This window comes from Vidua chalybeata, chromosome 1 (genome assembly GCF_026979565.1).
Source record: "Vidua chalybeata isolate OUT-0048 chromosome 1, bVidCha1 merged haplotype, whole genome shotgun sequence".
NCBI classification, from domain to species: domain Eukaryota; kingdom Metazoa; phylum Chordata; class Aves; order Passeriformes; family Viduidae; genus Vidua; species Vidua chalybeata.
Genome location: NC_071530.1, coordinates 134,282,665 through 134,307,742, shown reverse-complemented (window position 1 = coordinate 134,307,742; position 25,078 = coordinate 134,282,665). Strand labels below are relative to the sequence as shown.

The following is a 25,078-nucleotide window of genomic DNA, read 5'->3' as shown; positions in this document are numbered from 1 at the left end:
TGTTCCACTGAATTTGACATATGGAGATACTGCCAGGGAAGTATGTGGTCCTTGGCACCAGTAAAGAGAGCAGCCTTCCTGGTTTCAGACCCTCACATTTTAAGTTTTAGTTCACTAGGCAGGCTTAGACCCAGTTGCACTAGTGACCTGTCAGCAGGGACTCCCTGGAAGTGGAAGCATCCTTTATGCTCATTATCTCTTTGAACCCTTTGCTTCCACTGAAGAGAAGGCAATGTTAGCTTGTTCCTAAGAGCTTTTCCACAGCTTGTGAGCTCTAAATCAACCTTGAAAAACAAAATAAAAAAAAAAAAAATCAAGAAATTACTGCCAAACTTCTCCAATTATCTGGAATTTTATTCCATCCATATACATGCATAGTAACAACATTTGTTGAGAAATTATTTCTATCAGAAGTAGAACATTATCTTTGTGATCACCAGTTGCAGTATTGCTACTCTTATATTTAAATATATCTTTATATGAATTAGATTCATAATTGCAGCATTGAGTTTAGGGTTTTGTTTTAGACTGTGCCTTTCAAAAGATAAAACTGATTGATATGACCTCATTTCTTACAATACTGCTTCCAGTAATTTTGTTCATTCTTTATAAAGTATTGCATTTAACAGCAAAGGTTTAAAAATTGAGACAGAGATGCATCAGCGAAAGAAAATACAAGTACTATACAAGAAAGAAAATGCCATCTTCATTTAACGTACATTTCAGATTAAGAAAGTGGACAGAAACATACTGCTACATACAAATGCAAAGCCTAATGACTAAGGTACTGTATGTGCTAAAATATAAAGTGCAAACTGAGCCCAATTGTTCAAAAAAATTGAAATTTTAAGGCGAACTTTACAGCATAGTTGAAACTTCTTTGCAAGTTATATTTTAGCATATACATATATCTGCAACAGCATATAAGAAAAAAAATCAGGATACACAAGTGCTTTTGAAGCTATTTCTAAAATGCTTTTCTGTATTGTTTGCGACTATTTTCTTTAAAATCTACTATACAGTGCAAACCATATGTGCTACACAATAACTATACAATAACATTACAAATGACTTTAATATAAAGTTTTTAAATAAAAAATAACATAACTACAGCTATGAATACTGCTGGTAAAATAAATTAATATTTTTGAAAATGGCACCAATAATACACTTTACTAATGGACTGTAATGAAATTACACCTTTAAGTCTTCAACTCAGCAATAGTGAAATTTCCTGATTGTCCAGATGTAATTCAAACAGCTTTCTTTAAACTGTATGGAACAATATGCTAAACACATGTACCAAAGGTGACCAGTTGTTTCATTTGACATGTTCTGCTGCATGTGAAGAGCAATAAAACTTCTTATGAGTTATAAAGTTTGAGAGATTGTTGAACTGGATGTCACACAGTCGGCAATACTTTCCACTGGTTGGAGCCTGGGTAGAGCCATTCACACCTTTAGCTATACTAGACAACTGTTCCTCTGCTGTAGGGATTGCTGGAGAGACGTTTTCATTTGTAGCTAAGGGATTCTCAGAGATCCAAGAAGGAGACTTGTGCCCATCTTCATGTGGAGGATTCTGGGAAATGTTCTCTTGCTGTGGGTTAGCAGCAGGTCTTTCCTCCTGTTTTAGTCCCCCATTAACTATTACCATGCCTCGGTTTTTTGGCAGTAGTGGAAGAGATTCTTTCTTCTGCACAGCACATCCATTTGAAGGTGCCTGGCCTTTAGGAGATTCACTTTCTGTATTTGTGCTTTGATCTAAATCAGTATTATGAATGACGAGAGAACCAGAAATGTAATCACTTGGCTTTATTCCATAATATGGAGAAAGCTGATCTGCTCCTTTAGCTTTCTTTATTGCTCCAGGGTAAAGGCATTGTGGAAGAAACAAATGTTTGTTTTCTTCTTTTGTAGCAATAAGCTGGGCCGCTTCACTAAAGACTTTCAGTCCTTGAAGTGTTGCTAAGTGTGTCGAAAATAAGTTTCCATTAGGAGAGGACTGTTTTGAGTTTCCATTTTTCTCACATTTGATTATGCTTCTCTCATAACTGACATCTGGGCTATTTCTTTCACTTTCTGGGTTTTGAAACACCTTACTGTCAAGTTGTCCCAGGTCACTACGCTGATGAGCAGTGACAGGACAAAAATTCTGCTTGTGAGCCAGGTAGTTCTCTACTTTGTTAAAACTGATCTTGCATACAGTGCACTCATGGTAGTCCAGCAGCCTTTTGGGAGAAGTGGACGTCCTCTCTGACGGGGGTAAGCATTTTTTACTGAGATCTATTGGCACATCCATCTCCAAGCAAGACACGGTGGAGTGGGCAGTATCACACTTTGAAACTGGAACGCACTTGTTAATAGACAGTGATGTTTCCAGATGCTTCGAGACTATTCCTGGAAAGATATCACATCGTGGGTGGTAACATTCCCCAAGACCCTCTGTTGACTCTTGAGTAGATGTACAAGGATTGCCAAGATTAGCAACATCTAGAAATCGCTGTTGAACTAGTGGTGGCCTCTGCTCTTGCTCTGGTAAGCACATCTCGTACATCTTCCTTCGCTTCCGAGTACGCATTGTTCTCTGCATGGCAGGCACTTTGTTGGAAGCGGACCTCTTCAGCGGGGGATCGTGGCGAGTGGCACAGTAATACTGCTTGTGGACCATGTAGGTCTCATGTCTGCTGAAAGTAATATTGCAAGCTTCACACGTGGTCTTGTTAGGGTCACTCTCCCCCTCTACTAAGGGAGCATTGGGATTCTTCACATCAGAAGGTTTTCCATTTATCTTCTCATCACCATTGCTTGCAGTTGACAACTTCTTAGGCTGTGCAGTAAAGTCTTTTTCATGACTTTTATTGTTTGGCCCAATCAAATCTAAAACATTGGAAGAGTTTAAGCAAGATGTCTGCAGAAGCTGATTTTCTGGATCTGATGTGTGAGGAGCTGGATTCAGGATGTTTAGAGAGCTTTGACCATTACTGGGACTTACAGCTTCAGGAATTTTTTCTGGAACACTGGAAAAATCTGGTGACTTTGCCATCTGCTGCCATCGGCTGCTGCAGTAATGCTTTTTGTGTACCAAATAGTTGTCCAAATTATTGAATGTTATGTTGCATTCAAAACATGTAGCCCCTTTAGGCATCAAAGGACTGTAAATTACGGGCGGATAATTGCTACTTCCATGCCTCAGCCTTCGATGGACCAGTTCCGACATTTTGGCTAATATCTCTGAAGCCTGAGGAACCACAGTGATATCTTGGGGAAAAGCAAACTGGGAAAGAAAAGGTCCCATTGGGAAAGAAGGACCAATATTAGGCTGAACTGGAGATGAAGCAAGTCTTGGACTGGATGGTTCAGATTTTATTTTGGTATATGAAAAACTCTGCTTATTTGCAGCAGGCTGGGTTTCTGGCCTCTGGTTTGGAAGGAAAAGTGGAGCCTTTTTTTCACATTTATCAAGCTCTGTATCAGAACTTGCATCTTTAGTCTGCATGGTCTTTTGGCTCTGGGGAACATCATTTCTGCTCAACAGGTCCGTTGCTGGCTGTAAACCTTCTTCATTTCCACTTGGAGAGTGTTCAATGTCACTTTCTCTCTGAATTTTGTTGCCAGAGACATGTAACTCTTGGTGCTGCAGTAGCTCCCTCTGAGTTTGGAAGCCAAAATGGCAGTGATTGCATCTAAAGGCAGCTTGAGTAAGATGCGAGAACAGGTGCTGATGAAAGTTAATCACTGAATCTGCAGTGTAAGTACAAACTGTGCATTTCAGACTAGCACCGGGTGGGAGAAATTCTTCCATTTTCACTCCTACAGAAAAGACAAGCAAAATACAAAATAAAGTGACCATTTTGCTCCTCTTGAGGAATACTGGGAAATCAGCTGCACAGAAGGTACAAATGCAGTGAGAATGACTAATTTTCTTCTAATGAGATGGTATTAGTCACCCTGAAAATACTTGAATTGGTTTTTCCTCGAAATGCTAGGTTATTCCCAGACTTTAGCTCTGCTTTGGAGAGCACTAGTATCTGCATGCATTCATCAGAGCTGCAGGGAGAGAAAGAACAAGGAAAAGGATAAAAATAGACTGGACTTATTCTAAATGAAAGGTCTCAGAAATTACAATGATAACTAAAGGGACACTATGTTCCCCATATACAATCACTGGAAATTTTGAATGCACAGAAAGCACACCAAGGTCAAGAGGTTCAAGGTTATGATATACAGCCCTCAGTGTGCCTAAAAGCCACAGAGAAAGCAGAAGTAGCATTTTGAGTATTACTGATGCTCAGCTCTTTGCTTGTATTGGTAGGCTGTAGTGTGGGAAGAGGTTGCAGATCTATCCTCATCAGAAAGGACTGATGACTGTGTTCCTTGTGAAGGGAGGAGGAGCAGTAAGACATGGCTTCACTGACATTTTATCTTTCACATATAATGGCCATTGGCAACTGTTGCTACAATATGACACCTTTTCCTCATGAAATCACTAGCACTTTATCAAGAACAGTACATTCAAAGACATCTTACAATCACCAATTAAACAAAAAACTCTATGTTTCATGGCATTTTGAAATTGAAAATGCTTTAAAAAGAGATAAGAACAAATTTCTCTACTGCAACAACACAGATTCTAGTTACCTTTTAGACAATAGAAACTGAAAAAAATATTGATAGGGATGATATCCAGAATTTAAAATGAGTATTTGTTCTGCCTACACATACGCACATATACCACATCTCTGTCAGGTGAAGTAGGTGTGTAGTAGTTGGACAATACAAAACTGTAAGCATATTGTATCTCACTCTGTGGGTAGTCACACTGTTATACCTGGAGGCCCTCACTTCTTCTCTAGCATCAGTGACCCCCCAGGTTGTGAGTGACATTTGAAATATGACCTGCCCTTGGCATCAGAAGCCAGAAGGGAACCAAGAAGATAAATAGAACTTTAGTCAGCACTTGTTTCCTATCAGGCACTCATTTCCTGGGAGGCCACAGGAGGCTTTAGCTCATCCACTGACATGAGATGGTGCTTCACATGTTTCCCCATCATGTGGTACAGTGACAGCAGTCTCTATGGGACTTTGCATTTCAGTCAGGGCTCTGCATTCCAGTGGTGTAGGTCTGCTAGAGCCTCCAGTGGGAACAGTAATAGCAGTTGAAGCAAACACAGGCCTTCCAAAGATTACAAGACATTTGGAAAAGGAATGTTTCATTGTGATAATTAAATGTTAAATTGTGATAATCTGTATAGAAAAATAAAGACTGACAGAATAGGAAAGAGAGCAAGAATGATTGAATAGACTGGTTTGTGATTAAAAGAAAAGGCAAAGACCTGAGGTTTAGCCTCTCTTCTAAGAAACAAGTAAAGATTCTTACTGGAAATTCACCACAATCTCGGATTTATGTCTTTCAAGGAACATAGATCTCTAGATTACATGCAAACATGGTCACTTACAGCTCATTGCTCAAAACCCTCAACACTTAAGCCAGTGGTATGTCAATAAATGCAAATAGTTGAAGCAAATCTTTTGCACAATGGCTAGTATTTCAGTTTTCCTCTGCATGGGGAGAAATTAATCTGTAATCCTCCAGAGTATCTGGTTATAATTACCATGCTGTAAGACACATTGGGCTGCATGCACCTGATCTTATTGAAGCTGTTGTAGCCTATGGTTCTGCTGGTTTACTGAACAGTGAAATATTTGCTAGGCAACAAACAGAAAACAGCAATAGCCTGCTAATATCTTGAAGCACAAAAAGATCTGACCTCTAAATCACCCAGAATCACACAGAATCCCTAGGTTGGAAGATCCCTTCAAGATCGAGTCCAACACATGCCCTAACACCTCAACTAAACCATGGCACTGAGTGCCACATCCAGTCTTTGTTTAAACACATCCAGGGATGGTGACTCCACCACCTCCCTAGGCAGACAATTCCAGAACTTTACACTCTTTCCATAATAAACTTTTTCCTAGTATCCAACCTATATTTCCCTTGGCACAGCTTAAGACTTTGTCCTCTCGTTCTGTCAACTTCTGCTTGGAGAAAGAGACCAACCCCCACCTGACCACAACCACCTTTCAGGGAGCTGTAGAGGGCAATAAGGTCACCTCTGAGCCTCCTTTTCTCCAGGCTAAACAACCCCAGCTCCCTCAGCCGTTCCTCACAGGGCTTGTGTTCCAAGCCCCTCACCAGCCTCATTGCCTCCTCTGGACGTGCTCAAGCATCTCAACGTCCTTCCCAAACTGAGGGGCTCAGAACTTGACACAGCACTCAAGGTGTGGCCGCACCAGTGCGGAGTGCAGGGGAAGGATGACCTCCCTGCTCCTGCTGGCCACACTATTCCTGACCCAGGCCAGGATGCCATTGGCCCTCTTGGCCACCAGGGCACATTGCTGGCTCATGTTCAGCTGGCTGTCAGTACCCCCAGGTCCCTTTCTGCCTGGGCACTGTCCAGCCACACCGTCCCCAGCCTGTAACACTGCAGGGGCTTATTGTGGCCAAAATGCAGGACTGGGCACTTGGATTTATTAAACTTCATCCTATTGGACTCTGCTCATCCATCCAACTGTTCCAGGTCTCTCTGCAGAGCCCTCCTACCCTCCAACAGATCGACACATTCTCCCAGCTTTGTGTTGTCTGCAAATTCACTGATGAAAGCTCAATACCCTCATCCATGTTGTTAATAAAAATACTGAACAGAACTAGCCCCAGCACAGACCCCTGAGGGACACAACTTGTGACTGTCCCCAGCTGGATGCAGCACCATTCACCATCACTCTCTGGGCCCAGCCGTTCCTAACCCAGCGAAGAGTGCTCCTGTCCAAGCCGTGGGCTGCCAGCTTTCCCAGGAGTATCTGTGGGAGACAGTGTCAAAGGCCTTGCTAAAGTCCAAATAGACAACATCCACAGCCTTTCCTGCATCCACCAGGAGGGTCACTTGGTCATAAAAGGAGACCAGGTTGGTTAAACATGACTGACTCCTCCTAAACCCATGCTGGCTGGGTCTAATACCCTGACCATCCTGTAAGGGCTGTGTGATGACACTCAATATAAACTGTTCCGTTACCTGACCAGGTCAGGCTAACTGGCCTATAATTACCAGGATCCTCCTTCCCACCCTTTTTGTGAATGGGTGTCACATTTGCCAGCTTCCAGTCATCTGGAACCTCACCAGTGAGCCAGGACTGTTGGTAAATGATGGAGAGTAGCTTCACAAGCTCATCTGCCAGCTCCCTCGTCACCCTGGGATGGATCCCATCTGGGCCCATAGATTTATAAACATCCAAGCTGCTCAGCAGCTCTTTGACTGCCTCCTCTTGGATAAAAAGGGGACCATTGATGATTAATGACTAAAGGTTTTCAGTCTTGTCTACATAAAGAAGTTTTCACTCTGAATTCTTCTAGTCCTTTTCAGGGAGGTACCAAACTTCTCCAAGGCAGTATGTTACCTTTTAGAATTGCAATTGCTACCCAAGTATCAGAGGAACATTTTTCACTTCAGCAAATCTACAGACTACGCATGTCCCAGAAGTTCTTACACTGCAGCCAAGTAAGGCTTTCTTCTGTGATTAAAGCACCCATTAATGTCCTTTAGACTCCATTCATTTAACAGGAAGGTCAGGAACACTTCTTTCCAGAAGCAGATCTGTACATCAGACAGCAAATACGCTAACACTGCAGTCTTTCTTATTTGTAGGTGTTCTCTGCTACCGAAAACTCCAATGCAAAATGTCCTGCAAACTCTTAACTTGTGTTTCCAGCCCTAATCCAACTCAAAATTGGTCATCTACATTATGCTGATGTGGTGACGTGGTTTAGTGGTGGACTCGATGATCTCAAAGATCTTTTCCAACCTAACCTATGATTCTTTGTTTTTGTGATTCTAAAACACTATCCCCATTTTATATTTATAAGAAGGGAAAAGAATATTCCTATCAAACAATAAGTTTTTTATGAAACAAGTGTCCACAGAGTTGTGGACCATGATCCTTAGAGCCTTCTGCCTAAGAAGCCTCCTCTAGGGCTAAGGAGGAAGATAATACTTCAGAAGGACATGTTCTCTGGTTGTGTGTATGTTTGGTAGCTGGAATCCTGCAGTAATTGATTGTGTCTGGATTCCTGATCATACCTTCACCAGTAAAGAAATGCTGCCTGTATGTGTGTGTACACACATTAAGAGAGAGACAACATTTAAATGAGGTTTAGCAGATAAGACAAATGACACTGGTTACCTGGAAGAGGTACTTGGTGTAGAACACAGGTCAGAAACTGTTGGCATTTTGGTATTATCTACATGCAACACTTCCATATATTTGGAGAGACATTGATCTATTGAATGTCTACAGTGAATAATTCTTCAGAAAGATAAATCTGGAAGATGATACATGAAAATACGTGATACTTACCACTGTGAGAATTTAGGTGCATTTCCAGAGCTCTTGCATTTGAAAAGCTTTTGGTGCACTGTGGAAAGGGGCAGACACTGGATATCTGATGAGCACTGTCCTCACTCTCCTCTGACAGCTGTGGCCCCTCTCTTTGCCTCCCACTGCAGTAATACATGAGATGGGCCTGCAGGTTCCGCTCACTTCGGTACCAAATGCCGCAGGATTTGCAAGGGAATATGTCCTCTACAAGCAAGTATAAGTAGGTGCAGGTTAGTCACAGTTCACTTGGTGCCAACCAATTAACACAGCTAGATTAATTCCCCTCCCTTCCCCATTAAAAAACCCACTTATTTAACAAAACATTGAAAGCAGAGAAATGGGTTTATTAAAATTGCTCTCTCACTTGCAGATGAGAGACTAACATGGGAGACAGTTGTTTCTTTCAAAGAGTATTTTTTAAAAAGTTGCATAAAGGGAACTGCTAGAAACTTTTGGGACATAATTATTTTTAAAAATTAAATTAAATTAAATGTTTGTTGGGAACATGCAATGCTAATTAAGGAACGATGCTGTATTTCCAATACATCACTACTCATTAGGTGACATCTTTCAATTTTTTTTCTGTGTGCACAAGACTTTCCAGCTCTGGGACTTGGAATTTTTGAGTGCTAACTGCAGATCATTCTGAAGAATGTGTATTTTCAGTATGCTTATGCATTTATTACTGTAAAATCCTTTTGTTCTGATATCCAGGAGGCAAGACTAGATTACTTTTCCTTAAGATCCTATAATATTGAATGTGATATTATACTAAGCAGCATGTCTATTTCCTAGGTTCCTATACTTATTAATTATAGAAACTGAAATTTCTTATGTATTTTTTGTCCTCTTCAGTAAATTGTTGGTTTTCCACTTTTCATTATGCATAGAGGATATTTACTAAAAATAAGGCAATTTTTCATTGTCTCCTATGCCAAAGTGTCAGCATCTCTCTGAGGAGAGACCATGCAGAGGTTGCATAGAGTGTTTTCAACAGCAGAAGTCAGGATTTTGATCATGCATTAAAGGCTACATACTTTACTAATGTGAAGAGCAATAATGCATATGGTATTTTTACACAAAGTGAACAGATATTTGTGTGTTAATACCCTGTCAAAGGACACAGAACCTGTTGTGCATACATCTCGGAAAGACAAGAGATCTATTTGATTTCTGAAAGATGAACCTTCCATCCCATCAGTAAGAACAAGAAGAAATCCCTGCTCTTTTGGGGCACATCTACACTAATAAATTAAACTATAACAGGATCCACACTTCAACACTGGAACTTGTTTATATTTCTAAATCATGACAACAGTCCCTTCTGTATCTTTGGCCTAAGTCAATGAACACTATTCCCATTCATGCATAGATTTCAGGAATTATCATAGGCATAGAACCATTCTCCACATCTGGTGTGGACACCTCTTGACTATTTTTGAGACTAAGAGAGGATAAAATAATGAGTAACTCCAGACTGTGACAGCTGGATCAGGCAATTGCAGTCAACATCAAAACACATCTTGATCAACATCAAAACTCCCTCTGACTTCAGAATGCAAAGAGCTGCTAAAAACTGTAATTAACTTAGTTTTGAAGAATGGCTGGCTGCTCTGAAAACGTGGCATGTGTAGCTGATGATGTAATTCATTACCATTCATGACAATTTATGTTTAATTTCAAATATTGATGTGTACAGGACAACTGCTCTGTTTCAATTCCTTTGGGTGAACAAAGTTGAAGATTCCAACCCATTGACATGGATGAGTCTTTTATTTGCTAAATATTTACAAATGCAGCCAAAATTTACATTGCTTAGTTTGCTTCTCTGATTGCAATGCTAATGCTTGTCTATCTTTCTGCTCATGAATTTGCAAAAAATATTTATACCACTACCAATTTCTATTTTTCCCTTTGCCACTGAATAATTGTGCATGGATTTCAGACACAAACACTTAATGGAGCAGTTAGTATTCCAACATACATCACTATTAAAACATTAGTGATACAGCTTGCATCATTTGAAATGTCCACCTCACTTTAAAGGTGATATTTCAACATTTTGTTTTGGCCTCAAATGGTTTAAAGAAGTTGAACTGTTGGTGTTTCCACGGAAAAGAAAGTCCAAAAGTACTAATAGGATCTGGGCAACTTGTTCTATTTGAATTCATTTGACTGCATTCCATCACAGAATTGAACTTTCTGATTCTCTTAATGAATTTGATTTCCAGCCATCTTTATTTCCTATGAGTTAGATGGCCTGGACAGTCTGTAGCTGTAGTTATGCATGGTGAATTTGTGACTCCCATTACATGCCAAGAAGAGGAAATGCATTTGAGGAGTTCTGCATGGTGAGAGGATGGAATTTCAGGGAGAACAATATAGAGGGATGGGATCTGAAATTATTACTACTCTAAAGTAATGCGAAACAGACAAAGGCTACTTGTAGCTAATGTTTTACTTACTTAAAACCAAAATACTGGAATTTATTTCAATAGATACTTTAATATAATGAAACATTCAGCCTCAAGCTGAATGAGTCAAAGGTGATAGTCTACTTTTGTTTTTCCAACTAGCAAATGTTAGGAAACATAAAAAAATCCCCCAAACAAGCTACAAAACCTTTTTTTTTTTTTCAGAGATCTAGAAAAAGAATGCTTAAGAGATGGCTCATTACAAATCCAGAAGTTCATTCAGCTTGTTGCTCAACTTCTAGTTCAAGACTTTAATGAAGAAACTGAATTTTACCAACTCAACAATGAAATGCGAAAATAGCCCCTTATGATCAGAGGCAGAGTTGGGACCAATGTGGAAAGTTCTGAGCAGTAAGACTTGCTATTTTAGCATTTTCCTTGAGTCAAGAACACAGAAATTACACTGAGTGGCTGCTAAACATGTATAGCCAGAGCTGATGTACCATAAACTTAAAGACTCCTCTTAGCAATGTTCAGTGTGGCTTTCCAGGGCTCTGCACAAGTCAGTGCTGACAGAAAAGACGTTTCCAGAAATGTGATGTTGTAGAAATCTGACTACTTTGCCAAAGCTGGCCTCATAGATTTACACAAGAATATTATCTCAGCTGAAACAAGCTGTGCCTTTTAGGCAAGGTAACCCACTGTAGCAGCTCCCTTTCAGCTGTTGGCTATAAACAGGCCTCCCCTAACACTAACTTTAGTTAATGGCATGTTAGGTGCCTCTGACACCTTATTTTGGAAAGGTCTTGTATATTCCTAATTGCTAGTTCTGTGAGCAGGTATGTCAGCTCACAGAAATGAATGTGCTTAGCTAAAGGGCATGAGGCTGCTCCACCTCACTCTTGGAAGAGAAGACTTGGATGATAAGGGCATTTGAAGGTTTATCTTTAAAAATAGGCTAACATTAAATATGTAGCTATCAAAATTGTCTACCAGAAAATAAGCAATTAAAAAGGAAAAATAAACTGAAAGGAAAACATAGAATGAAATGTGTTACCAGGGGTATTTTAACTAGTTCTGTGTGAAGAGATGTTGTGACTGTTAAAGACTCAGTATTATTAGATGTGAGTCTGAGTGGCAGATCATGTGCTCGCATGTGCACCTGAAATACTGTGTTCAATAGTTCATTATAACTAATTAGAATACTTAGAAACCATAAGAAGCACAAGGAAGTGCTCCAGCGTGGGGTCTAAATAGACAGACTTGCAAAGTGCTGAGAGCTAAGAATGTGCAATCTAAGTCTAAGTCTAAGTGATGACTGGTGAGTGTCATGGTAATGGCCAATATGCTTGAAAAGTACTTAGAAAGGAGGATGAGGAACTAGGGCTGTATAAAGGTAAACAGCAGGTAAACTTTTGCATAAGCAAAAGTTAAAAATGTAAACTTCAGTTTGAGCTGAATTGTCCCAGTTCAGGAACACTCATGTCCCTCCTCTCTAAGGGCAGCACTTGAATGCATGCTGCATTTTGTCCATGATAGAGCCCACTGATGACCAGAAGATGTAAAAACATTCTTGGTTAACTACATTGAGTGGAGATGCTACAATAAATCAGGGCTGCTCTAAGGCGTGATTTGTGCTGCATTTTGAGACAATCACTGAAATGATGTGTTTCTTTTCTTTTTCTGAGTATCATGAATTATTACAAGAAACTGCAGTGGTAAGCAATAAGCTCACTCGAGCAGCAGAGGCTGGACTTTGAGAGCTAGCCGACCTATCTCGTTTATTTTTTTAACAGTTTTTAATCCTATTGCCTCTGGGAACAAATCACAGAACCTCCACAGGAGGGCAGGTACTCTGGGTGAGGCTTTTGCCAGACTGCTCTTCCTGCTCTTTTTATCTGAGATGATGGGAGAACAAAAGCAGGCTTTGAGCTGTGGTGCGGTTTCTGTGGTCATGAATTCACCATTGCTGCATTAGCTCTTCACATGTGCCTTAGAGTACTGTTGTTTTTAAAATCCACCAGAGAATAGAGTTCCTCACTTACTGTTCACAATAGCTGTAGGCAAAATAGATGCCATGGCAGCTTGCTGCGGGAGCAGCTGTATGGAGTCCAGCAGGCGGGCGGGGTACATGCCTTCTGCGAGAGTCATCTGACTGGCAGCTTGCAGCCTTGAGTCAAAATCCACAACAAAGGCAACCAGCTCTTCACCCTCTGAGATGGCCTTGGTCGTGGTACACCAAAGCTGCCCTCCTGCAGGAAACATACAAGTAGAAAGATTGAATTGACAATATCAAATTCCAGAACTTACAGCATGAGTGCTATCTTTGCACTTTTTTTTTTTTAAATTTCGATGGCTTATTTGAGATAAAGAGGCATACAATTTTTACTTTTCCTGTCTTCCTTCTACCAACATAGGAATTTTTGTGTATAAGAAAAACAATTTGGGGATAGTTTTCCTAACTATTTGCAGCATGCATAATTATCTTAATTCTTCTTTCTCTCCTAAAAAGCCAGCATTATGAAAATCAAGATATAGGTGAAAATAACTTACGCAGCACTTCTCTCATTACCATTTTCACCAAAGTTCCTGTACATTTTTTCTTAACTCCAAGCTTATTTTATTTTGAATAGCAAATCACAGCTCAGTAAAACCAAACAGCTGCAAGAAAGAAATCAGATTTCCTCTTTAGGGCGTTCTTCCCCTCCCTTATGTTTGTCACCCTCTTTCTCTAAAAAATCTTCCCTTATGTAATATTCTTCGTAACATGACTGCTTTATCTCTGCTTACACTGACTGAACTTCCTGAAAAGAAGATATGCCAAAGATCTGTTTCATAAAGGCTTATTCAAATAAAGGTTTGTTTAAAAGGGGGGGGAAGGAGGGGAAGTGGAAGAACTTTCATCAAACAGTAAGATACACTATAGCTCTGTGCTGCAAATGTCACGTGTAGTGCATTAAAAAGAAAATTAACTATGCGAGTACATCTACTAATGTATTTGAATGAGATAGTGAATGCTCATTTATTTAACATGTTTAGACAGGCAAAGCACTTATATTGTGTTATCTACACTCTCAGGCCTAGATACATATCCAATACAGTTATGCCTGAAATAATGTTGCATACTTTATATGTTATAAAGCTTTTTTTTTTTTTTCCTCAGGTTTTGTATATATAGAGAAAGCTATATGTTGCATTCATTAGGCAAGCAAAAACTGTACTCGTTTTGATAAGTAATATTGCTGTGTTTATCTTTCGGCATAACTGCCTTTTCAACTGCACTTCATTTTTTCCCTTCAACGAGATTATAGTTTTAAAACAACTTGTTGCAAAAATCTGGTAGAGGAGATAACAACAGTGTATGATATGCCACAGCTAAATGGAAGAATTAGGACATTGTTTTAGAAAAATCTTGGACAATTAATTAAACCAGTCTATTAGCTTTCAAAGATGAGCAAACAAAACAGCATCAGTGACTGTGTATTTCAGTGGCAAAATACACTAAGCTTCCAGACCTCAAAGTGGTGTAGAAGTTTCAAAGCAGAAAAATGTCTTTGTATTCACCCTTCGGTAATACAGCAGTTGAAGGTGCTACAAAGTTTACAAACAAATTACTGTGCGAGGACCAAAGCACACCAAGATTTACTGGTCTCCAAGATTATGACATTAAATGGTGCAAATCTGAGTAATTTCCTCTAGAGAATAAGAAGATAAAAAGTGAAGATAGTACCAAAAATTTCTACAAATGCAGAATCCTAATGCCTGGGCAGGAATTAAAAAAAAAAAAAAAAAATGAAGAGCACAATCTGACATATTGCCTGATATAACTAGTAAATATACAGAAGCCTTCAGAGCTAAACGGGGAGAAAACCTCTCCCAGAGAGAAACAGGATAAACTCCTAAAGTACACTTAACTAGTCTTGTAGATGAAAGTACATGGAACACACACTGCAATTTGAGAACCTGAAATTGGGTACTTTTGCTGCAAACATCACACAGTTAATTTCCATTATTGACATGCACTTCTATCTTGTTTATATAAAGAAGGTGTAATAATCAACGAACATGTTTTAGTATATTTTAATACAGAATAAGTTCTCTTTCTAGACTTTATTATTCACTGGATCTCTTAATAAAAATGAGTCACTGCAGAGTAACCAACTGAGACTTTCTCTATCCCAGCAAACATCTTGACATGCTGTGTGTACCCTTGGGGGGGAAAATAAGTGATAACTTGGTCTCCAGCTGCACTCGGTCTGGATCAGCTAAAAGGCTGAGTCAGGCTCCTGGTGTTGGAGCTCCTCAGGGCATTGACTCATGTCCAGCAGCAGATTAAACTCGGACAGCTGAAGGGAGCAGTGACCCCAGCTGCCCGCTCCACCCAGCTCCTGCAAACTGTCACACCTACGGCAGGCACAGCCTGGTGGGATGTGTGACAGCTTTGGAAGCACAACAGTTTCTAATTTGGCTTAATAAAGAAAATCAGAACTAGGGAAGTTAAATCCATTCCTGCATATGAATACAAACCTTCAGCTCAGCAGGATTCATATCCAAGAAGGACATTGTAATTTTGTTTTGTCTCATCCCGGTCTATAGAAAATGAGGTATTTAAGTAATTATGACATACACATCCACGTTTTCATCAGAATATGATATTGTGTTAAGTTAAATCCACAGATGAACTCCCAAAAGATGTGTTCTTCCAGCTCCTGGAAATGCAGCTCAGCACCTTTGCAGCAACAGTCACTCTTTGGGACAGGACATGGTGCAGTCCCCACTTGTCCGCTTCTATGCTTGCCCACACAGAGTAAGGCAAAAGCTGTTGTTTTGAAAGATGCCAACAACTTTCTTCCCCTTAATGCAGTGAATGCAAACATGCTGACCTTCATACACAGCAGGAAGATTGTGGAAGAGAAGTCTTCTTGAGCCTTCTACTGCATAATCAAGCAAAGAGCACCAGCCAGTCAAGAGTGACAGAAAAAAGTACTGCCAAGTGCAGAGAACTCGACAGAGGCTTCCAAATTTAATAGGAAGTTCCAATCGTGACTATCATGTGAATTACCATGCTGTCTAGACACCTCTGGCAGGGATAAGGGCTTCCTTACAGGTAGCAGCTAAAAATCAGAAAAATATTTCTTCTCAGAAATATTTCTACAGGCTAAGACACAACTGACATATAGACAGCAGTCTCTCAGGAGCACAACAGCTTTTTATTAAGCAGAGAGCAGAGTTAACAACAGATTTTCAAAGGGATAATACAGAAGCCATAGACAAGCCAAGTGGTGATTAGGAGATAGGAAGATGTTTGCATGAAATATTTGCAAAGGCATGAAGATTTCATAAAGAAATATTAAAGACTATTATTTATATGAGATGAAGTTTTGATTAAGCTGGCTAGTTTGTTTTTTTTTAACCAACTGTTCCTCTTCTCAGAAATAACTTACAGGAGTGAAATTGTTCTACAAAGCTTTACTAGGCAAGGTTTCTCAGTCCTAAGATGACACAGGCATCAGAGGAAGAGAAAGGATGAACAGATACTTTAACAGGGATGAGTGACTGACAGTGCCATGGTTATATAGTTTGGTGAGAAAGCAATGGTAGACTGGTGATTTTGGACCACTTCTTGTCCATAATGAATACATTGGTCATTCTGCCATAGCAGAGAGAAGATTCTTAGTCAGGCACAAGAAGTATGACACTGGTTATGTGGATGACAACAATTATATTTATTGCTTACACACAGTCTAAATATTGTCAATGCAGTATATAATGCAAGCAAGTCTAAAGGATTATAATATAAACAGGTTCAACTAGAAACATACAGGTTTACAGTCTTTGGCCTTACCGAATGCAAAGGGAAAAAGTGCCCCTTTTGCTTCTATAGGATTTTATCTCCGTATGTGGCCGGCTTTTACTCACCCATTCTAAACGGAGTGCTCCCTGTCTTCGGGCTGGACGTACCCTGCAGGTGTTCCTGACAGGGGCGGGGGAAGGAGGCCAGGAACTCATACGGAAACTGCCCACAACCTTGGGAGAGCAGTTTGTTCAGGTGGCCCAGCAGCATTTTATACCCTTTTTCAGGCCGATGTGTACTAAAGTCAATCACAACCATCACAGATCCCCCATGTCTGGAATGCATTCATTATGCGAGCAGTCCAGACAGTTCCTCCTGCAATTCCCACCTGGTGTTCTTATCTTTGAACAAATCATATTGCCCCTCAGAGACAATAGCAAGGAAAAGTGTGTGTGCCTCGTGCAGAGGATGCACGGGAAGTTTCGTGCATCCTCTGACTATATTTCGTCACCATCAAAACCACGTACACTAAAAGGGGTCTTACAGGTTTTACGTGGTAAAGTAGTAATGAAAGTCTCACTCTTGTGCTAGTGAAGAAAGGAAGGTTTTAGAGCAGCAGCAGGCTTTGTAACATTGGGAGGCTGTTTTCTCGAAAGGGGTAATTATGTTTCTGTGAAATCGAAGATAAGCATCTTGAGCATGTAATGTATTGTTTCATATCTGTGGTTAAATCAAACAAATTTATGTGATATATAACACACACATGTCAAGTACAAGAAAAGAATAAAAATGTCGGTAAACACTGTGCATTTATTTGAACTCTTCTTGTTTCTCAGAATTCAAGAAATTAAAAGTGCTCATTTGTTTAATCATCAGAAGACAGGAAAACTAAAGAATATCATGCTGTGCAAACTATAGCAAAAAATTATACTCCACTTGCATTGGCATGAGTTCTTTAGCAAAAGACATCAGGCACTGAAGCAGTTACCTGATACCTTCAGAACATCCACCAAATGGGAAGGTTATTTCAGGGTTCTGTTCTTTGTCTGCATCTTTCACTGCAAATATTTCTCCCGCTTTAAAAAAACACCAACACCCTTCATTAAAAACAAAAATACCCAACCAAACCAAAAACTTTCTATGAAAATGAAAGAGTAAGGTCCTGATGTCCCTGAAAAACTGTGGACTTGCTGTTCTTTGTAATGTTTATGATCAAGATTCTTGTGCAAACAGATCTGGTTCCTAACAGGAAGCTTATAAATCATACTCATAATTGCTGTCAAAACTGCAGTGGAGTGTACTGCAAGTTTTGATAATAAAGAATAGAGTCACAGTTCAAACTTGATTACATTTTGGAAATTCATGGTGCTCTTACAAGAATCAGTGGTCTTAAATATCTTCTTCTCCTGCCAAATTTTTCACTTGCACTTTTTATTATTTATGAAATCAGTGTCTGCACAATGTCATGCAGACCTCTGCTGATAAACTCTAATTAAGATTAAGACAAGCCTTTTGGAAAGGATCCCATCATTAGCAAACATGATAAACACAAAAATACTCCCTACTTGTCAACCAGGAGCAATTCAGTAACCTAACAGTATTATCTGTTGCTAGGCTACAGGGCTGACAAAGCTTCAATTATATTGTATGGCCATACCTATAGAAAACTGTATAGGAAAATGTACGTAATATAAAAGCATTTTACTTCATCCATGCTATCTGTAATTCATGGTTTCCCTCAATGGGAAAAAATCAGGTTAATAATTACATAGCACGCTGAAAAAATCTTAGCGATGTGTCATGTTTGCATAGTTTTTTCTAATTTATCTCTAAGATTGACAGACATTTGCTTTGTAAAAATAATAAAATGCAAGCAATGGGATGCTGTAAACCAGAAGCATAACTACATCTGGACTCATCAAGATATGGAATCACACTTAGTATAAAAAATATATAGTAAATTGAACCAATTAAATCATACTTAGATGCAGTGATACACTATCTTCTGTATTCAGAATAGGGAGTAAAATGGTGATAGCTATGCATGCTAATTCAAAACTTTATTTTATGTAGGACAGACACAAAATAGAAATAAAAATAAAATAGAAAAAAAAATAAAGAAATAGAAAAAAAAGTAAAATAGATTTTTTTTTCAACAGCCCTTCTGTTTTTTCTTCTACATTTGAAATATATTTTAAACAAAGGTACCTCTACTATACTATTTGAAACAAGGAATTTGCTCTGAAAATTTAACTAAATGGCCCTTCACTCATTTTGATCCTCAGAACCCTAGAAAGGATTTCCGGGAAAACACAAAATCCTGTACAGTGGGTCTTGTGATCTTGTGCTGCTGCTTTTTTGGATTTTTTCCCCCCACTTATGTTTTTCAGGCATTAAGGAATGATAATTTGGAATCTGTGTATCACAGTCTGAAAAGAGATTATATATAAGGTCAGACTCACCTAACTCCACTGGGAAAAAACAGCTTCAAAATGGATGAAACCATTAAGACTCTTGATTCATATTGTTGCTTTTAGGAAAAGTACCTTAAGAGAGCAAGTAGCTCAAACCAGCATTTCCACTGAGTACACGGAATTTCACAGATTGAGAAGCATAATGACATATAAACATATATTCAAAAGCAAATTCCAGTTTCCCTGTCTTTAGTATCAGTTGGTTTTCCTTGCTAAACTATCTGAGTCTTGTTTTTTTGACCCAGAAATGCCATACACCTTTCATAGAAGTTTAGGAAATCAATGGCAATTTCTATTAAAAGCAGCTTTCAGTGCCAGTTAATTCCGAAGTATTACTTTTGTGTAGTAAAATTTGAGCTTACTGGACTTGATTGCATTGCTGCAACAACATAATAGCCCATTTCCTGTACACACATCTTTTTGCAAGAAGGGTCAAAAGACTATCAGAATTTATTTAAACAACAGACTGTTGCTCTTAGCAACTTCCAGGCACCATCAACTGAATTAAACCTTCCCCTCCCAATAAAACATTCCAACTTGCAAAAAACTGTGCTTTTTAGTAATGGTAATGTGGGTTGGAGTTAATTTATTTTCTTCCCTCCTTTGTTCCACAGGTTAAGCATTTATGGAAAATTTGCACATCACAATAGGATGGGATCTTCATATTTGGGTTCCTTCTGCTTCTCACCCATGGGGTTGTGACGACTCAGCATATTGAATGCCATTTCAGTACAGCACAAGTTACTGGGCAGATCTCTAATTTTTGACATGAACAAAGTACATATATCTATATGTGGACACATTGTTTAATAAAAAAATTATAATTCATTCAAATCCAATACTGTTGAAATTTTTGACAGTAGAGTGGTACAAGGAACAGAACTTATAAATTATGTGTGCCCCTTCTTTGAAAAATGCTTTGGAGGTTTCTTTGTGCATTGGCAAATACAGTAGGAATATGAGTTATTGTGTGAATCCTCCTGCACAGCACCTGATAAAAGAATAAAGAGCTGTGACATATTCTTAAAACAATAGAGGAATTAAAGAGAAACAATGGGCCAGCTGCTTCATTAATACAATCAAAAGACAGCCCAGCACAGAGGAGTCCAGATAATTAAGCACTACTCTTTTAGACCTTTTTTCTGTAATAAAATTGCTAAAAATTTATTAACTACTTCACAGTTGTTAGATAGATCTATGTACTTGTTTATTTGGGTTGATTAATGCCTTTTCAGTATTCTACAACATGCCAACTCATGGTTCATACAAGTTTTTGAATAAAATAATGTAGGAATATGTGATACGGATCTGTGGTATATACAGCAATAAATCAAAGGCATTTTGTGAACAGTCTTTCCGTTGCTAAATAATTCTTAGCGTTTTTCACATGCGTACACAAAATATGTACTCTGCACAGCATTTTTGCTATTAATGCACTTTAATGTTGGGGTTCCAAACATTTGTCTGTGAAGTGTCTCAAAATCAGCCCTGTAAATTCAGACTACTCAAACTCTCATCAAAACCAGCTTTAGTGCTACATTATTGAGATGATTTCCTAGCTGCTTCTATAATTTTTCCTTGTTTACTGATAAAAAGAGATTGCCAAAAGATATCTGACCTTTAATTTTAACTACCCACTGCATATTATAAGACTGCAATAAATGGAAAATCTATTATCCTGCATAAAATTAGACCAATATAGGGGACAAACCAGTTCTGTTGCCACTTTTACTATTACCTTTGTGTTCAGTATAGAATATGGAGGCTTCTAAATTTTTAGCTCACTGAACAAAAGGCAAAATGAAGAAATTGCAGTGATATTTTCCAGAAGCAATACAACAGAAAAATACTCAGCTTAATGGTGCTAACCAAATTGAACCCCTGTATTTAGAGATATAAGCTCTCTGACCAGAAACAGGGAAGAAAATACTCCTTAGGAACATAGCTCTTGCTCCTTCATGTGAATCAACCTGAGCTTCAGGTCTGACTTCAGCTTAGTCATATGCTGACAGCTGACAGTGTATTCATCTGAATAGATGATTTTATGGTTAAAACTGTCAAGCATTATATAGCTGATAAAGAGGAAAAGAAAAATATGAAAGGAACTTGCCAGTCCTAGGGGAGAGAACTCCTACACCTGGCATCTCAGTGTGAGTGTCAGGGGTTGGTCTTTCTCTTGCTGCAGTACAACTACCATCACCATCTTATGGCAGCAGCTCTCAAATTCACACTGCAGAAACCTTCCTCAGCTGAACCGCAAATAAAGCACAGTGTTTCTGATGAGACACTTTAGAAGGAAGGAGTGCAAGGAACAGATTTTGACCTCTTGTTTTTAACACTGTTGTTATGCCTGCATTTTGTTAGTTTGAGGATATTTATGTGTTTTTTCTCCAATTAAAAGTCTGCATGTAACACTCAACAGAGTTCTAATAGGTAAAGAGGCAAAATAGATTAGTGCTCCGAAAATATTCACAGGAAAATAATGTGGTAATTTTATTTGCCATTTTCCCCCCTGATAGAGCTGTCACAGCTTATTTACCACAGGGGGAGACAGTTAAACCCATATCCTTAGAAGTTCTATGCATTTAAGAGGCTTATATATCTCTTCTGGGACCCTCGTTCAAATCCTGGGCTAATCAGAATGAATACGTATCTTTCTATTAGATGGCTCTAAAAAGTCTTAGGTGATATCAGCTCCTGGTGGACGACAGTCCACAGTGTAAAACTATTAAATGTTTGGCACAAGTGGCAATACTTACGAAATGAAGCTGAAAACTGTAATATCCTCCCACATCACAAGAAGTTAAGTCTGCTGCTCAGAGGTTGAAATTAAAGCCTGCCACAAATGCTAAACCTGTTCTATTTCCTTAATTCAGCATAAACTTAAACAAGGAAGTTGAAGGAGTTCTTTCCTTAGTTTAATGATTTCTTCCTTTTCTTCCCTCCTCTTTTCTTTGTAAATTCTACTGTTTTGAATTGAGTGGTACACCCTTTTTTACATTTGAATTAGGTCTCACTGGAGTGTTATTTTAGAATTTATGAAGCTTTCAGAAAGAAACTGATAAACAGCTTGAAAATACTGATAAACCCTTGCTGACATTGCCCACTTTGCAATCCCACCACCACTGCAAAGAAGCTAGAACTTACTGTCAGAGCACACTCATCTCCCTTTTTACTTTTTACAGGCCCACTGAATGGGCACTCTCCATAGAGCTTCCCAGGAGACATTCCCAGGTGACGCCCACTGCTCCCCCCAGCTTTTGTGGACGCACCAGGTTTCACAGAAAGAGAAAATGCACCACTGAAACCAACTACTCTGAAGCAGGGCTTTGGATACACACATTCCTACAATCCCTGCTTCCATAACAGCACAGCTGTAAGGTGACCTTTTGTAGCCTTACAAACACAATCATGCCTGTGGATTGTCTTTTCAGTTATTTTGTGAGGCTGGAGTGTACAAAAAAAGGAGGTGATTAAATGAGACAATAGATATGCTTTAATGGCACCTCTTTCTTACAGGAAAAGCAGAGTACACTTCATCTTATCAATGGATTTTCTACTGTCTTGCACCTGCTACTGTAGGGTTCATTTCTTGCCCCTGGGCAAATGCAGAGTGAATGGCAAAGGCACCTGAGCGGAAGGAAGGATTATATAGAAAGAGCTGCAGTGATAGGTTGTATTTGTAAAGGAAAGCAACACAGTAAATATAAAGAGAAATAGGGAAGTTTTAGAATGGTAAAATCAAAGTTAGAAGCATTGGTTATGAGACCTGCCTGCTTATTCAATACAGGGGCCATGCTCCAGAAAAGGCTCACGGCTTTGTGAGAAACAAAAGCCAGCTTTTATAATGAAGAGAAGCTGGAGCATTTAGTTATGTGCACTGTAACCCAGAGAAAACAGTTGCTATTATCGTGAGTTATCTTGGGCCTTGTGTTAACGTTCAGCTCACAGGCTGAAGTTCAGGAACTGAAGTTCACCTCGGCTGTAACAGCCATGGAAGAAAAGTGGCACTTTCTGATTCCAAAAAGTCTCGTTTCCACTTAAGGCATTAGAATGTTTTACTCTGGCTGCAGTGGAAACAAGACTCTGTGACAAATCTGTGTCTCTCTTACTAAACAAGCAACTAAAAGTAGATTTGCATGTTTAGTATGTTCTAAAATGTAAACGCTATATAAGCTATAATAAGAATCTAACTCAGGCTTTTCTATTTAAAAAGTACCTCATTAAAAAAAACCACCACCACCCACACACAAAACCCCATACCAATACCCCAGATTTCCTCAAAAGGAGTTAAATCCCAGTTCTGCCTTTTAAAGTAGATGTGAGAAGTAACTTGACTGAAAATTCTCAGTGATCAAAGGCATTTCCACCTTCCAAGCTACACATGGTGTCCAAGGTAAACAAGAATTATAAGCCACCACCAGTCTCCCAGTTAGTTCATCTAGTAAGAGATTGTGAACAGCAGAAAGCAAAGACTAAGCTACTTCTGGTTACAATGGAACTTAAAAAAAAAAAAAAGAATGAGCAAATTGTTAAGATTCTGGCTGTACACACTAACACAGATTAACAGCTGAGGAGGATTCTGCACTTGATGATTTCTTCCAAACCAGGCTTAATAAAAAATGCCAGTTTACTGAGCATCATACAGGTGCATAGGAGCTATCATTGTGCCTGCTTGGTCAGCATGATTTCTAAATGGCCAGAAAAAAGTGACTGTATACCCAAAGGCAAGCTGTCAAAATTCAGTTTGCAGCTGATAAACTGATTACAAAGCTGCTTAAGACTTTGCTTGTAAACAAAAGCATTTATCAACTAATAATTTGCAATAAACTGATGTAACTCCCAGCTGAGCCCCAAACTGTAATTGTCTTTACCATCTGCCTATTAAAATACCATTCTTCATCACCAAGCAGGAGCAGAAGGGAGAGAATCTCCAACAACTACATAACTTGCATGCTTATAAATAATCTGTGAGCATTTCACACATTCATTATGATTGCCAGGTTTTGTATACTTCATTTTCTCTTTTAGAGAAGCAAAGAGGTGCAGTAAAGTGGCAGAAAAGAAATTAATAAATATCGCCTGGTGCAAGAAAAAATTATGTAAATTCATCATACTCTGCAGTTTCCTAATTTTTTTCTCTTTTTGATACTCCATAGGAATATCATGATGGAAGCCCCCTCAAGCACAACTTTACAGATTAAACTCTCAATTTCTTTTCAAATTGTCAGTTTTCATTACCTTTCTTTCTTATGTATTCAGTTCTTACAGCTGCTTCAATGGGAAGCCAGTTAAAGCATACTGGCTCCCTAGAGGGAGTCTGCCAGGGTCTGAGGCATTCTGCAGGCTCCCTGGACTTCTACAGGTCACCCTTAAGAGCATTTTGCCTATCTTGTTGAGAGGATGTCTGAAAATTAGGTGAATTTACGTGCTTTTATTTTCTAACTACTGACAGCCTTAGTCCTGAGAAAGGAGGTAGTGTTTAGACAAAGTTCAAAATTAACAAATACAGATGCTCTAAAGCTCATACATCCCAAGGGAAGAATCACTTTGTTAAATGTCTATAATATTCAAGTACGAGGGGAGGAAACAAAACTGATACCGTGCAGAGAATGGCAGCCCCTCAAGATGTGTCTGCATGAAAAATTGAATTTAACAGAGAATTGCACTATGATTTAGTGCAATGCACTTGACCAAATATTTCTGCAATCTGCACTCTCAGCCACCCACTGGTCTGAATGCAAGGCTGTGACCAGAGACTGACAATCAGCTTACCTTTTCAGAAGTAACTGTACAAAATGCACAGATGTTTTAAATGCAACTTGATTCCTCACTGACTTTCCAGATTCAGACCGGAACGATCTACTTATGTGTATGAAAAACATCTCATCACTGAGAGGAAGCTGGGCATCTAAAAGCAAAAGAGGAAGGTTCCTCCTGCTAATTGCATTGAAATGCAA

At 39.0% G+C, this 25,078-nt stretch overlaps 1 protein-coding gene across 1 annotated transcript in view; it reads right to left on the bottom strand.

The window, feature by feature from the left end:
* Positions 1 to 321: 321 nt before the first annotated feature.
* Positions 322 to 25,078, bottom strand: part of ZFPM2 (zinc finger protein, FOG family member 2) — a 307,673-nt gene continuing 282,916 nt past the window's right edge. The window contains exons 6-8 of the mRNA XM_053962116.1: positions 12,896 to 13,102; positions 8,416 to 8,640; positions 322 to 3,813 (exon numbers count right to left, since the gene is read on the bottom strand). Coding sequence (XP_053818091.1) covers positions 1,322 to 3,813; positions 8,416 to 8,640; positions 12,896 to 13,102 — 2,924 coding nt within the window. The 3' untranslated portion in view covers positions 322 to 1,321. The remainder of the gene's footprint in view (positions 3,814 to 8,415; positions 8,641 to 12,895; positions 13,103 to 25,078) is intronic.